Genomic DNA, 16,662 nt, shown 5'->3' on the forward strand with positions numbered 1-16,662 from the left:
AGATACTTAGGATACAAAATCTAGGGCCTCATCTTGCTACTTTATATAAAAAAGCCATTAGTCTCTCTTGCCCTCTCTTTTTATAACTGCCAAGCTCACAAAACAAGGGATTGAAGAAAAAGTAGGCAGAAAGGGCTGGCAATCATTTAAATCAGAACTAGTTCTGTCTGAAAACTTCATACTTGGAATCTAAATCTAGATCCTAGTTTCATGAATGCTTCTTCTATAGCTATGATAATCTGAACCAAAACCCAGCTCCAAAATATACAAGGTTCAAAATCCATATCCAAATGCCAGAGCTTGGGCCCATCTCTGCTATAGGCAGTAGAGATACCCATCTGCCAGTTTGAAATGCCTTGGATTCTTTAAAGCAATTATATTTTTCCTGTCACAGTAAATTATTATCAGCTGTCTAGAAATAGTTCTGTCTGCTCACAGTGCTCATGGCAGAACTCAGCATATGGTAACATTTCATCTGTAGGATTGTGCAAAGGAAATTTGATGGAAAGCCTCTCCTGTGGTATTAGGAGAGCTCCTCTCATTGTTTAGTCATATCATAGCTTTCCCTAAAAAGAACTATTATGATAACCTCAAGATTATGAAACGAGTTCAGACTTGTCGTTATTTATTATCATAGCAGATATTGTCATAACACACTGAGCCAAATTCTGCCATAAGCCTGTATGCATGCAACTCCTATTGAAATCAGTGGGCCTTCTGCATGTAAATGAGGCCAGTATCCGAGCTCAGTTTGTGAAATTCAGTAATACTATTTGATGTTGACCATTCAATCTTCTGTGATACTGCTTCAGTTCCATGTGTGGATTAGTGTGAAAGTGCTGCCAGCATGAATTCTCACACGTGAGAATTTCAAATATTGGTTTCCACAGATACTGTGATTTTTTGACATTTGTTTTCCACTACAATTCCAGCCAATAATACTCAATTGCATGATGTTTGTAGGAGGCAAATACAAAAGTGACCATGGACAAAGACAATTAAAAATATAACTAGATAGTATATCAGGAAAGACTGTGTAATATCCACTCAGTTCTATTATGTATGCTTTACACTGAAGGAATGCTAGCTATTTGTACCTATTTCTGTGCAAAAATTATTTGAGAACAATTTATTCTAATACATAGATTTTTTCCCCATAAAGTTAACAGATAGTGATATAGCCCACCTCACCATAGTATCTCCGAGTGCATATTCAATTTTCCAACACAAACAATTGTTTGCTGTCAAAAATAACTTGGGTAGAGAGAGAGCAGGAGGAAAGTATGGGAGAAAGAATGGAATATCTTTCAAATACAGTATATCTAGAATAATTTTCCAAATACATGTGCATTGCCTGAAAATTTTATGAAAATACAAATCCAGAATGATATTGTGGTTGTTATGAAGCATCCTGGAAATCACATTGGCATTTTGGACAACCGTGATCTGAGATTTTACCATGTGACTTTCAGACCAAAAGGCAGCAGTTTGCACAGCTTGTTAAGCAGCCATTGAACAAGTGTAACTGCCCGAGTGAAGCTTGAGTTCAGAAGCCAAAGCTGTCCTAAAACCTGAGTTTTTCAGTTGCGATTCATCTTTCACTTGGGATGGATCTCACTCCTATAGCCTCATTCTACATCTCCTTTTGCACCTGCACAACCCCCACTAGGCTCTGGAAGTGTATCTAATGGGTGGCAAACATTTCATGTTGACAAGTATAGGTTTAGTGTGATAGAAGGGTTCAGTGGTCTGAGTTTACCATGTAATATGTCTGAAAATCACTGTTCATTGAGTGCATGTCCTTTCAAAACTGGGTCCTCCTAAGTGGCTTGGGAATGAATGGTAAAGTTCAGTGGTGATTAAAGAGAGGTTATAGCTGTGCCCCCTAACCTGTACTGCTCCCTGTTTATTTGATGAAATGTCACTTCAGTCATTCGACTGAAGCATATCAGAGAGGCACAGTGCAGTGTAAATCTTACTGTTGTGAAAGCAAATGCACCAACATTAAATTTAATCTTCTAACTTCGTAATTGTGTTGCTGTTTTTTCTCTTAGGGTCGAATACCTGTTAAATGGATGGCAATAGAATCCTTATTTGATCATATCTATACAACACAAAGTGATGTGTAAGTCTAAATTGTGGTGTGTCTTATGCAGTTTGTGTCTGTTATACAGAGTTTCACAAAGAACTACGGTTACATGTTTAATAGCCACAGCTTCTGAGTTGGAAAATAACAAAAATCAGAGGGCCCAGATGACTGTCTCTTAGTAATGGTGGGATAAATATGGAACTTTAAAATTGTAGGTGACCCATTAAATTAAAACCTAAATCATGTGTGACTTTAGGGGGTTGCAATCTGATTGCCCTTCGTTGGCCTGCGTGGAATGAGATTTGATGGTCTCAGCCCCGTTTTTAGTGTGCACACCACAGAACCCACTCTTGTTGGCAGACCCAGCAAAAAAGACTAAGGATTTAGAGCCTGAGTCACTTCCCATTGAAACCAATGACAAAACTCCAAATGGCTTCAGTGTGAACGGGATCAGACTCTTAATGAGCAACCAAGTTGCAGCCACATGATGGAAGTACCTGTGCCTGTTGTTAGAGAGTGATCGCATGGGCAGATTTGTTTTCCACTTCCTTTCTCACATCACTACTTCCTTCCTCACCCAGGCTGGTAGAGTGGCAGGAGAGGAGCGAGTGGCGGGTGAGGGGGTCCTCGGGGGAATAGGCAACCAAGGGCAAGGCCTCAGGGTAGAGCATGGGTGGGGCCTCAGGGGAAGAGGCTGGGTGAAGGCGGGGCCTGAGGGCAGAGCATGGGTGGGGCCCCAGTCTGAGCCTTGGTGGGCCTCCCCCTTCTAGGGAGCTTCACTTCCAGTGCTCAAAAGGCGGCGGGCCGGTGCACCTCCAGGGGAGGTGACTGGCACCACACCTGCAGCATTGGCCCCCCCACATCGCCAGCTGTATTTGGGGAGGCTTAGTCTCCTGCAGCCTCTTATACACACACCGCATGCTCCAGGCTATTACTCCAACAGTGTAACACTGAAGAATTAAAGGGTTACTTTATTGGAAAATGGATTTTTAAAAATTTACATTTGTTAACAAATATAATCTACAAATATTTAATGCTGCTTGGGGTGATGCAATTATGGTTTTAGTGACCATCTATGAATATACTTAAAATCCATTCCCGAATGCTAGATTTTCCTCATAAATTCTATCTCTTTTTTTCCAGCTGCTTCCTTTTAAGACCCTTGTATATAGTCAGTAGTTGGCAGTGATCTAGCAGTAGTATAAGTTGCCAGATTCTATAATTTTTTTTCCAACCCTGCTGCGAAAACCTTTGCTTTTTATGCTGGAACCTAGACACGCATTGTACCAGTGCCCACAGTCTTCCTGTCCCCCTCTCTCTGATGACATTTTTATTCATCCACAAAGACCATACAATGGAAAATATTTTCCCCCTCCCCACACACTTAGTTACTGGTAATTTTTATAATGATTACAAAACTAAGGTACAATATCCTAACATACAAATCTGACAAACAGCTGGAGCTAATTGAGAAATTACCAACATGCTACACCCTCTTACAGAGCCTCCAAAATTCACTTAAACAAAGACTCTTAAACATAAAACCCCACAATGCCACACACTCTTTCTGGATTACTTACAGGTCAAATTATAACTTGATAGGGTGCATGGAATAATTGGCTCAATAAAGGGCATGAAGAAGAATAGAAAGACTTAATCAAGTACAATGGAACGTTATAAATATGCGTGAGCTTTGAGGAAGATATAGACTGGTTAAAAATGAACTTGTGCACTATCAGCAGGAAAAAGCTGTTTGAAAGTTTCATGTAAGGCTATGTGAGACTAGCAGTTGGGTTTTTGTTTTTCTTTCTGTGCATAGCCATCTTGGAGCTTAATATGTCCTGGCCTGGGAATGCCATTTCCCTTGTTTAAAATAAAAGTAGCTTAAAGAACTACAAGGAGACAAGTGAAACCTAGTCAGGAGGAGAGCAGTTTCTGTTGCTAAAATTTTGAGGTGGGATTTTCAAGGGAGCCTCAGGGAATTAGGCACATCACTTTCATTGACTTTCAGTGGACTTTAGGGGCCTAACTCCTCTAGGTCTCTTTTTAAAGGTGGAGCTCTCACATGAAAATCAGATGGCAAAAGTGAATGTTTATTGCACTTTGTACATAACTTTGTTCTCAGAGGCATCCCATCAAACCCAAATGGAAAAATGCACTGTTGCCTGCTTTCCTTCACCCTGCATTGTGAAAACTCAAATCTTGGGGGGGGGGTGAAATGAGGGTCTGGATTAGATTTTGGTTGCTCAAGCCTCTCTCTCTGAAAGAGGGCTTCCATTCAGGAAAGGAACCTTTTTTGTGGGGGAGGGGAGGGGGAAATGTTAACACACACCCTTATTTCCAACTCTTTGAGTCAAGGCCTTTCTACTAGAGCTGGTCAGAAAGTGGATAGAAAAATTGACTCTGTTTTCTTCCCTTTTTAAAAAAAAATCAAAATGTCACCATTTTTTGGGTGCATTTCAAATTTCCAAATAGAATTGACCAGTGCTGCTTTCTGTATTAGGCCAAGAACAAAATTAAGACCCTGATTCATTAAACAAGCACAAGTAAGCCTGTTAAAATAAAGGGGGTCATTTAGGTAAAATTAGACACGTGCATGCAAAGAAGGATGGATTTGTGGTTGACGCCTTGGTCTGTCTTATCCATTTAGAATGTAATAGATGGGGCAGGGATTCATACAACACCTAGCATAATGGAAACTTGATCTTGGAACCTTTAAGTGCTACTGTACTATTTGCTGGATAGGGGCCATGTTAAGCTCTTAAATCCTAGCAATTCAAGTGAATGGTTCCTTCCTTCCTTCCTTTTTCAGTTGGTCATTTGGAGTTCTGCTATGGGAGATTGTAACCCTGGGTGGTAACCCTTATCCTGGAATTGCTCCTGAAAGACTCTTTAACCTCCTGAAAACTGGCTATAGAATGGAGAGACCTGAAAACTGCAGCGAAGAAATGTAAGTCGTTCTTGCTTTGTTTGGATTAATAGAAATGTCCTTGAACAAAGGGAGGAAACAGTGTAAATAACAGCCATCTCCAGCATGGCTTTTAGAGACGTCTGAGAACAAACTAGTAAAAATAAAGAACTATGACATCATAAAGTGGCAGAAAGGTGGAGTGACAATCTGTGTTAAATGTGCACTAAAAGAAATGCAGTCCCCAAGTACCCATAGCTATTACCAAAGTACTTGCTGAAAACTGGATGAAGTACTCATCAGGCTAATGAAAAAGTGTAGGTTAAATATTTGGAACATGCGGGGGGGGGGGGGGGAGAGGAAATGCATCTAACATAGTGATGACTGACCTCTTCAAGATGTGTTGAAGTACATCCAAATACTAGGAACGCACTTTCCTGCAAATAAGGTGGTTATTTTAATATCTGTGCTCCATGTACTCCCTGCAAATGATTTGTCAGTTGTCTGACTTTCCTGGTAGTGCACAGAACCCTAAAGAGAAGATACCTTGACCCAGAAATCAACACCTGTATAACACAAACATTTTGTGACTTAGTGAGTTATTTCAGTTTATCTGTGACTGTAAGACAATTCATATGTTATTAACTGACTTATTTACAAAAGGTGATTAACCAGGCAAATCTCAATGAGAGAGAAATATCTCATCTTCCTGGATATTCCATGGTGTCCGAAAATGAAACAGAGCTTTAAATATGTTTATCAGCTTTGATTAAGCCATATTCAAATAAGACTGCATTGTCTCATTTGAATTTTGGAGAACAAGAATGAGATCCCTTCAGGTGTCTTGGAATGACCTTGCCCATATGTGTGGTGAGAAAAAGCAGCATAAATAGTACAGCCATTTTTTTTCTGTGCACCACATACATAGAGATACCACTGAGACACTGTTGAACATAGATTCATAGATCTCAAGTCCAGGCTTGCCCCAGCAAAATTAAATATTTTAAATTTTCACCTGTCTTCCCTTCCTCGAGCATTCACTTCAAATGTCCCCTTCCCCACCCCCAATTATGTTCCATTGTTTATACTTTTTTGAGTTACTCATGTTGTGTAAGTTTGCAGGGGGTGGGGGTGGGGGTGGTTGATGGCTTTGTTGTTGTCTCTCTTTTAGATGGACAACCTGGGTAGATGTTTATCTTAGGACATTAAAGACTGCATTAAGATGAACTACTTCACACCCATTTTTCTATGCATGCTCCAAATTATCCAGTCTAGTAATGAGGAGGTAATGCATAACCTTACCCCTTTTTTATAGGTATGCAAACTTTTCTGAAGCAGTTCACTCCATCTTTAATATAATAAATCAAAAAAAAGTGAGATTAGAAGAATCTTATTTAGGTTGTAAAGTCAAGTGCTAAAAAGTTAGGAAATGCCAGATTTATGGTTGTCTGGGCAAACTTAATTCAGACAGCTTATATACACATGTGTTTTTGAGACAATCTTTAATGACATGATCACATAGTATCATAATGCGTATGCCCAAGGGGGAGGGTGTGAATTAAGGTTGTACAGCCAATCATAAATCTGGCATTTTTTAACTTTCAAGTGCTTGAATTTGCAACCTAAACAGAATTCTTATAATGTAGGGTTCTTTAAATATAATTTCAAAATGGTTTTTTTTGTTTGTGTTGGTAAATGGTAAAGCCACTTTCTTTTATGAACAACTGAGCACCAGCAGGGTTTGAATCCTGAACCTTCAGCACTGCAGCAGAAGTCATTTAAGCTATAGCTCTAACTACATTATCTGGGTGGGCTGCTGAGTCCAGAAAGAGTGGCATGGGAGAACTCAGCCTGGCCTAATTCTTTCTTTCTCTTCCCTTCTGGGAGTTGGGGGAGCTCCTGCCCTATTTGTTGTCCCCAGAGGGAAGAATGGGCCATGAGGTCCAGGTGCTGGGATCCAGAGGAGGGAAGCCCAGTCTAGGTTTTTCTCCTCCTCACCACTACGGCTGCTCCCAGCTATTCTCTGAACAATGTGGTGGTGCTGCTGATTTGGTGGCAGTGGAGCCTCGCCTTAGAATATTCATGTGTTCAGTTATTATTTTAGCAGGCTGCCAACATTTTCCTGAGGAAGGAGAGCAGGAGAAGGGAAATTATTTTGAAAGCTTATATCTCAGCAAAAGCTGAATGGAATTTCATACCATAAAGAAAAAGCACTTCTGTAGCCAGAGGACTTTTCCCCTGCCAAATACCAAAGGCCCAAGGCAAACAACGGAGATGTGAAAGTTTCTCAAAGGAAAGGTTGCAAGAATCTTGCAGGTGGGAAGTGTTAGGCACCTAAACATTGGTGTCACTATCAACTCCCCCTGTACTGGTTGTTTTGTTCTTCTAGGTGACTGTCCAAGAAAACAAAAGTCATAGGAGGGAGAAGTGTAAGGGTGTCAGCCGGGAGGTCTGATTACCAGCGTAAGTAGACACTCTCCATATCTCAGCTCAAACTAGTATGCTAAAAATAGCAGTGTGGTGGCTGCGGCACTGAGGTGCCACAGCGTTCACACTGCCTTTTTTAGGACAAGAGTCCGAGCTGAGCGAGGGCAAGAGTCTACCCATGCTGGGAATCCCACCTCCCAGCAGCAGTTGTAGACTTACTCTTGGACACCAATCTTGTAAAGAGATACACGTGCCTGGGGCTTTAATTACATGCAGTATCTCCTGGGAGTAAAGGTACACTCTTGTGACTCTTAGTGCAGTATTAGGGCCTCGTCCCATGGAGAAATTGTTTAGCTACATAAATAAGAAAAAGTAAAGATGGAGATATTTCTTTGAGTGGCATTCACAACAGCGGCCAGATCACTGTACTGTAGATTTATTTGAGCAGAAAGGAAAACTAAACCATTTGTGAATGCAGGATCTTATTATCTGTTACTTTGGTTCATAGGTATAACTTGATGCTGCGATGCTGGAAACAGGAACCAGATAAGAGGCCAACATTTGCTGACATCAGCAAAGAACTGGAGAAAATGATGGTGAAGAGTAGGGTAAGTCTGCTGCAAGCTGAGTTTTTTGCACAGTTAATGAAAACTAGTAGGGAATGTTTACAATCCAAAGAGCTTGGTTGTAGCACAGAGAAATAAGTTTCTGATAAGTAAAGTCCTTATTTTGATCAGGATTAAAGGCATCCAAAAACTTTATTTCCTCCAGATGGCAGAAAGCTTTCCAAAAGCTGTTCCATCTTTTTTTTGTATGGTGATTTTAAAGATTTCAGACCTAGAAATGTTGTATGGTTGATTATTTTTCCACTTAGTTTCCTTAGGAACAAATTTATTATTGCAGAGTTCATTTTAATTTGCATTACTCAATAATCAAGCAGTAGGAAGCCTCAAATTAAATGACTAAAATATTGCAAAGCAAGTATTGTGTCATTTCTGACTTGGGATGTCTTAAAGATGTGATAACAGCAACAAAATATTAAAGCCATTTGGTTCCAAATCTGTCTACTTTAACATGCATATTCTGATAAGGATTTTCTTGGGAATTCAAAGGACCTCATTGTCAGTGTGGAGCCTTTACACATCCTCATCTAGGACTTGGTCTTGCACACTGCTGAGCACTGTTGTCCTGATCCAGGAGAACACCTATGCTTGCTCTTAACTTAAAGCCCATGAGTATCTCCATCAGTACCTTGCAGGATTGAGTCCCTAGTACACACTGCAAATATACATCCACCTAAATGGATATTTTCCAATATTAATACTTGTATGTGCACTTATTTGATATGGCTTAGGCATGGAAATTCCGTCAGTGCAAATGGAAGTTTTTCATGGAAAAATCCAGTTGTCTGTCTGTCTGTGCTGGAAAAGGGCATGTGCAGTTGAATGAGCACACACAAGTGTACATGTGCACACAGAAGTGGAGGCTGGTGACTAAAAATAAGTGTGTGTATGCACTTACCAGTATATAGTTATAAAATCCCTGTTTTACAAAAACATTAGAAATCTCCAACAATAATTACTCTCTAGGTAAGACCTACAATATTGTTCCTCTGTTACAAATCCAGCAGAGGGAGAACAAATGAACTAACCCATTCTGGGCTTGGGCATGTGTTGCTGGGCACAGATTAAGAAATGAACCAGAAGGGAGCCATTATGCTCTATAGGAAAATTAAAAAATCAAAGTTAAATCAGTGGTGGTGAACGGCAAAGTAAGATGGAAGTTTTATTTTTTGAGGTTCCAAAGGGCTATTACAAGAGCAATGTAGTGAACTAAAAGTAAATTTCCAACACAAAAAGTTGTGTCTGCTTTGTATGACAGACAGACTATCTGGGATAATCCAGTGAGTGGACAGTAACACTGAACTGGGCAATGTTGTCCGAAATGGTTATCATAGTTAAAAACAAAACAACCAGCATCCTGAACAGAACTCTGGGCCAAATGCTACATAATGGGGAGAACACCTTCCAGGCATTGTTAGGTACCCTGTCCTCCCATTGAATTTTAGGCTTAGAGTAAAGCTGAAATTAAAGCTTATCTATCAGTGTGATTTTTGAGTTAACTCATTGGCAAGCGGCGTTCAACAGAAGAAGTACTAACTGAGCATGTTTCTGTCGAAGCATGTCTAGTGTTTCTGCAAACAAGTGCATTGCCAAGGACACTACTCTTGCAGAAAACAGGCGATTAAGCAGTTGGTATTCTCTATAGAAGGGCCCACTTCAAGTTTGCAGTTGCCCTGCCTAGGGAACCCAGAAATTTGTTAGCAACTATAACTGAGGCATGACTTTGTTGCTTATTGTAACCTAGCATTTTATTTATTTATTTGGTAGGACTACTTAGATCTTGCAGCTTCCACACCCTCTGACTCCTTACTTTATGATGACGGGCTCTCAGAAGAGGAGACACCACTCGTGGACTGTAATAATGCTCCCCTCCCTCGAACCCTTCCCTCCACATGGATTGAAAACAAACTCTATGGTAGAATTTCACATGCATTTACTAGATTCTAGCAACACACACAAAAAGTGTTTTTTTTTTCTTCTGCACTATCTTCAGACTCTGTAACCCCATTAGAGTGTTTCTTGTGTGAATGAAACCAATCAAAATTTGCTTGGAAAGCTTTTTTTATTTGTAAATGTCAAACTTTGCATCAGGATCATACTTTAGGCGTCTTGCAGCTGTGTTTAAAAAAAGATTAAAAAAGGATGTGAAAATAAGTAAAATCACCATATATATCTATATCTATATATCATATGATAAAGAGAAATAAATAGATCAGGGAAGTACTCTCAGGGGAAATTTTAAAAGGCTAAGAACCGACTATCCAATTAAAATAGTCTTTTGTGTTGGGGGGTGGAGTTGGGAAATATGTTAGAGTCTATATCTCTAATTTAAATAACAAATTCAAAAAAAAAAAAATTTGCTAAACATTTTTTGGGGGCTCAGTTGAATATTGAGGCCCAATTTGTTACAGTTTTATGTTTATCCAGACAGATTCCTGAATCTCAGCTGCTGCTCACATGTTTTAAGTCCTTGGACAGAAATTTCTGCTTAACGTGACATGGGATGGGATCAGGTTACAATTTACAGAAGACAGGGGAGACTGAGTGTATCTACACAGTCTTTTGGAAATTGATTTGGTGATGGCCACTATAAAAATACTTTCGACTGTTTTCACATCCTTTGGTTTATCATGCAAATGTCAGCACTAAGCCCTGATTGAATGATGTAGCAAGTGTTTTGAAAGGGAACATGTGCTTTCATATTGTGGTGGTGAGATGGACAGTAAAAATGGCTCTTGCCAAAACTCCTATAGTTTGTTTTCTGATTAAATATTTTACGTGTTTTTGGCTCTTTACTAACTTCAGAGATCATATTTTTTCCATTCTTCAAGCAGTAAAACTTTATTAAAAGCTGAAGCTTTTCCATTACTCTGTGTATTGGTAATTAGTAAATATCTTTGGGTCTTTTTTTTTCCTCTGCTCCCTAGACATGATTTTTAAAACTAGGTGCCCAAGGTTAGGTTTCTAAATACATATCTGAAATTTTAAATAAGTGGTCAGATTTTCTAAAGGGCTTAAGCATCCAACAGTTCCCATTGCTGAATGCTTTTGAAAATCTCAGCACTTATTTAGGTGCCAAAATTAGGCTTCTATTTTTGAAAACGCTGGCCTTAGTATATTTTTTCATATAGTGCTGGATCTGCAAGATGCTGTGCACTCTGGGCCCAGTCCAGCAAAATACATAAGCATGACCTTTAAATTTACATTTATGAGTAGCATACTGATGTCAATAGGACTACTTATATGCTTAACTTTAAACATCTATTTAAATATATAGCTGGATCAGAGCCAGAGTGCTCAGAACCTTGCAGCCCATTGTACTACTGGGAGATCATGATGGGTGATATGAGTCTCATCCTAAACCTATTGAAGCCAATGGAAAGACACCCATTGATGTCAATGAAAATACTTTCATTGACTGGATTGGACGTTGGGTCCTGCCTTAAATGGGCTTAGTACTGCTTGGAGCATTGTATGTATAGCAAGAACTTCCAGTTGCAATAAATTCTCTGGCAAAGCAAATTGTAATTATATTGTCATGAAACTATAAAATTGTGAAAAGTTGGAGGCTATCATAAGAAAAATTATTAACTTTTATTGGATTATATGATATACACACTTTTTTTTTATCAAGACAGCACTTTATTTGTTCCGGGTGTTTGCCTTCAGCAGAATTTGTGCTTTGGGGCTTTGAAACACAGTTTATATCAATTGATTGGGGACAAAAAACAGTGGTCTGGCTTAAAGTATTGAACGGAGTTTTGCCAAGGGCCTTACTGTCTGCACATGAAGTTATGGTTCTTCAGTGCAGAAAAAATTATCTGTTTTCATTTTTAGGCATGTCATACCCGAACTGGCCTGAGGAGAGCCCCGTTCCACTCACAAGATTCGATGGCACTAACTCTGTGTTTTCAAGATATGCAAATGATAGTGTATATGCTAACTGGATGGTTTCACCCTCAGCGGCAAAATTTATGGACAAGTTTGATAGTTAAAAATTTCTTTGTGAAAGGTAATGGACCTAATAGGGGAGCAAACATGCAAAGAATGGAAAGTCCATTGGCTCATTCTTTGTACAATTAAAACTGGTTAAACCAACATTAATTTCTCAAATGGCAAACTCTTTTTTGGTAGTTTCTCAAGTGGTTTTACGCATGATCAAGACTATAATTGATTATTTCCTCTTTCAGGAAACATATCAAACTGGATAAAAGTTGTAGTTCCAGTACTTATTTTTCAGTCCACCATTCTGCACATAGTCCAATTTGGTAACTGTTTATTGCAAATGGCTGTGCACTTCATGCTTACAGTTTTTTAGGTCAGCTGTCCTGCATTACAGCTTTCTTGGGTGGGAAAATGTTGTTGTACTTGAACTGCTACTTTTCTGGTTATTAACAAAAGGCCACTTGATCTAAGCAAGAAGCACAAACAGTATACGTGGGGGGGGGGGGAACATTTGGCTCAAAATAACTGAGCTTGCTATAGAATCTGAAGTGTTACCATGATGTTGGCACTAATGAAGCCTGTATTTTGGTTTCGAAGCAAACGTTAAGTAACTCAGTAGGGAACTTGAGAGTCAACATTTGAAGTCCTGAAAAGCTGTAAAAATGTCGTGTCTTGTCTTAATGAGAAAAGAGTTTGTTTTATTATGTTTAAACTATTCTTACCTTTAGCACAATGGAGATAAATTTGATACTAGATATACTATATAGACTGATGTCAATCAAGAGTGCTCACCTGACACAACTTATTTTCCATCACATCCATTTTACTAATGTTATAATGTCTGTTGTACAATCATCATTCTGTTTGAGTTCAGTGTAGACTGTACAGGATATTTTGAACTAAATTAAAGCAAAGAGATTTTGTTTGCAGTCACGTTCAGTGAGTTGGAGTCTTCCTCTAAGCTCAAAATCTGATTCTACAGTCCAATACATTGCTAACATAGGATATCACAGTGACATCATTCCAAATAAATCTTCTGCCTTGCAAGTCACAGGTAGACAACCCTTTTACTTAGCATAACTTATCTGATGCTTTTATTATTAGTTAGTTAATTATTTCCTACAAGCAGGGGAAAAAATCACGTGATTTTGTTAAGGGTAAATTTAATTCAAATGATGTGCAACCATATTGACGTGGTATTTAGGAGAATGATCTGACTCTTATAGAGCTTACATGGAAGGGAATAAATAGGTTGGCAGTACTTTTCTGTCTTTTACTTGAAATTTAATATTGTTGAAGAGAATATTTTTTGTGTTCTAAAAATGTTGGACCATAAACCCAGAGTGACATGTTGTTACCTGTGTGATGGCTATTCTTAAAGAATCCAATTCTACCAAAGCTTGTTCCTGTCTCTTAAATTCCAGTTTAGCTGTCTTCATGTGTTTGTTTTGTGTGTCGGCACAGTGTGTTTCCATTAAAATCTGTGATTTCAGAAGTAAATGAGTCAGATTGCCAAAAACTTAATGCAGGTCTTCATACAAACAACAGAAGTCCAGCTGCAAAGCGCTGTGTTAGTATTTAAAGCCTGTTTTATAAAGGAATATTGTATTTGTTTTCAGATGAGCCGTAGCAGTGTGAATTTTTCTTTGTGTAAGCTAACCACTACACTAGGTACTCTGTGCACAGCATAAAGATGCAGAGGAAGAGAAGGTGTCATGAGTGTCATTGTGATACAACAGTGGCCTCTCAAATGCTTCTGGAGGTGCGGCACAGCCCTCAATACACTGTAACAATGCACGTCAAATAAGTATAAAATAAATGCAATGGAAAAATTAAACCCCCATTACATGGGCTTTTTCTGCACTGGCACTGAGAGAGAAACTAGGTACAAATGCCATAACAACATAAGGGAGGTCTACAATCAGTGACAGCTGCTGTGGTAGCTTTCAGTGTTACTCATTAAATCTGGCCATACACTGGTTCCCCACTATTTTAGTTCATCAGTGAGAAATCTCAATTCTTCATTTGTCACAAGCAATCCAGGGAGATTTTTCATCAGCGACAGCATGTGACAGAAATTCCTAAACTAGAACAAAAGTCCTCCAGGCAGAGGTACTTTACTCCAGTTTCTACTTGGACAGAACCTGTGGCAAGTGTCATTCTAAGACAGGTGAGTGAGACGACAAGTGGTATTGAAATAACCAACTGATGGAGAAAGCACTGAGTATCATTGTATTTCAAACTCTGAGCATCATCCCCTGCTTAGTTCAATTTACCCCTATGAAAACTGGGGTTCCCAGTCACATTTATCAAATTTTCTTATGCACACATCTGATATAGGTGCTGTATAGAACAGCAAAAAGTAATTACATTTATGCCACAGATAATTACCCGCCTGCCCACTTTCTCAAGCAGAGCTGAATGAATGATTCACAATGAACAATTTATAATCCAACTAATTTAGCCTTCCTTATTGTTCCCAGAATATCTGTAAGAAGCAGATTGTGACTTCCTTGCATACATTCATTATTTGGCATTTTTTATTTCCACACTATAGATTCATTGTGAATGGTTCACGTGGAGCGTTTGATATTTGTTCCGTATTGGTTAGTTATGATTAATGTCACAAGGTATTTCAATTCTCTGACTGGATGAAAACGAATACACTTCTGGAATGAATACTCACATGAAAATTCTAGTTTTAGTTCCCACTAATGTTAGGGACAGTAAAACTCAAGTACTTCATAACTTGATCGATTTTTATTTTAAGGCCAGAAGGGGTCTTATACAGAGAGGTGTGATTACATGATCTAGCAGGCCACGACATTTCACCTAGTTCCCCCAGTACTGAGCCCAGTAATTTATGTGTCCTTGCTTTCTCTCAGAAAACTTAAAAGGAGCATGAGAAAAGCCAACATGAACTCATTTATATATTTGAGGGAATAGTGACAGAAAATTCTTCCAGCTCTACCGACATGTCAACAAAAACTACATCACATAAACATTGTACGCTTGGGGTTCTGTAGGATGTGGCCAGCTGTAGAAATGGGTGAATCCAAAGGCATTTTTCTCTTCATAAAGACACCAGGAAATGATTTTAATGTACATTTCTTTTCTATGTGCAAACGTTTTTCTTAGCTGTGATCCTTAAAATCCCTCATGTAAATGTATGGCAGCTGATACAATAGACTGCAGCCCGTCACATATTTTAGACAACTTTACAAATATGCATTCTTACCATTAAATCATGAAGGGTCCAAGATGGGCATCCTGTTTTATTCATTGTATGTGGTAAAATAATATTAAATTGGAAATATAAAGTGTATACATACAGCTAATGGGTCTGTCTTTTAAAAATAGTATTCAAGTGCAATACAATAAGACCATTTTTGTACTAATTGCTTGCTATATTTAAAAAATTTAAATCAATCACATTTGAATAATAAAACCACTAAAATATTCCAAAATAGACCATTGTTTTATATAAAAAATATGATTTCAAAATGAGCCAGCTAATTTGCCTTTTTTCATTCAAAAAAACACCCACATTCTAAAATCTTCTATGCAAAATTACAGTCCACACAATTCTTAAATCTATTACAGGGTTTATAATGAAAACACTTTGAAACTCCTAATTGTACAATAGCAAGGAGGCCCTGATATAATTTCACCATCTTCCTTGTGGCTTAGCCAGTCACACAATACTAGCTTTAATCTGTTTTTTTTTTAAGTGTACTTGTCTGAAATACTTTTCAAAATTCTCCTGGAGATACATTAAATAGTTATGAATCTATTCTGACTGACTTTAATCCACCCTAAATTGTGTTTTCCATATTCCAGCCAAATAAGTATGTAGGAAAGTGTGCATGTATACGTGTGCATATGTGATATTCTCTATATAGGCCTCTCTCCATATCTATAGAGATAAAAAAAACAATATATCATATAAAATGTGAACATAAATACAATTGACCTGGGTATACTTAAATACAGATACTATAAACACATACACACAACTTGTGTCTTATACACAGCTTCTGCACTCTTCAAATGTTTAGTCCTGATTCTGTTCAGGCCAAATTCCTATTGAATTCAGTCGAGAGGTTGTGTCTGTGTAAGCATTACATGATAGATCCAGTCAACAGTGCAGTACAGTAGTCACCATAAAAAGCCTTGACAATTACAGTCGTATTTGTGATAGTCTACAATGCAAAGATAGGGATATTGCAAAAAAATACTGTAAAGTTAGTTTTATCTGAAAATACTGATTGTACTGTTTTAATGATCATTTTGCTAAGCTAAAATGTATTAGTAAGGTTAGAAATGATGCAAAGTTTAGGTGTTAATGAAAATGCAATAGATTTTATGTGTAAGGATATTTTCTATGCATGAAAATGTTTATAGGCCTCAATTTAAAATGTATATATATATTTTTGAGAAAAGAGAATTGATAAATTAATTAATCCCCAAGGATCTGTACTGGCATCAGTGTTGTTCAACATATTCATAAATGATCAGGTAAAAGGGGCAAACAGGGAGGTGGCAAAGTTTGCAGATGATAAAAAATTACTCATGATTGTTAAGTCTAGGGTGACCAGATGTCCCGATTTTATAGGGACAGTCCCGATTTTTGGGTCTTTTTCTTATATAGGTTCCTATTAACCCCCCAC

At 38.3% G+C, this 16,662-nt stretch overlaps 1 protein-coding gene across 1 annotated transcript in view; it reads left to right on the forward strand.

Moving 5' to 3' along the window:
• RET (ret proto-oncogene) overlaps window positions 1–16,377 on the forward strand; it is a 125,515-nt gene extending 109,138 nt beyond the window's left edge. The window contains exons 16-20 of the mRNA XM_045024421.1: window positions 2,055–2,125; window positions 4,902–5,039; window positions 7,933–8,032; window positions 9,815–9,962; window positions 11,885–16,377. Coding sequence (XP_044880356.1) covers window positions 2,055–2,125; window positions 4,902–5,039; window positions 7,933–8,032; window positions 9,815–9,962; window positions 11,885–12,042 — 615 coding nt within the window. The 3' untranslated portion in view covers window positions 12,043–16,377. The remainder of the gene's footprint in view (window positions 1–2,054; window positions 2,126–4,901; window positions 5,040–7,932; window positions 8,033–9,814; window positions 9,963–11,884) is intronic.
• Window positions 16,378–16,662: the final 285 nt, after the last annotated feature.

Source organism: Mauremys mutica, chromosome 7 (assembly GCF_020497125.1).
Source record: "Mauremys mutica isolate MM-2020 ecotype Southern chromosome 7, ASM2049712v1, whole genome shotgun sequence".
NCBI classification, from domain to species: Eukaryota; Metazoa; Chordata; order Testudines; family Geoemydidae; genus Mauremys; species Mauremys mutica.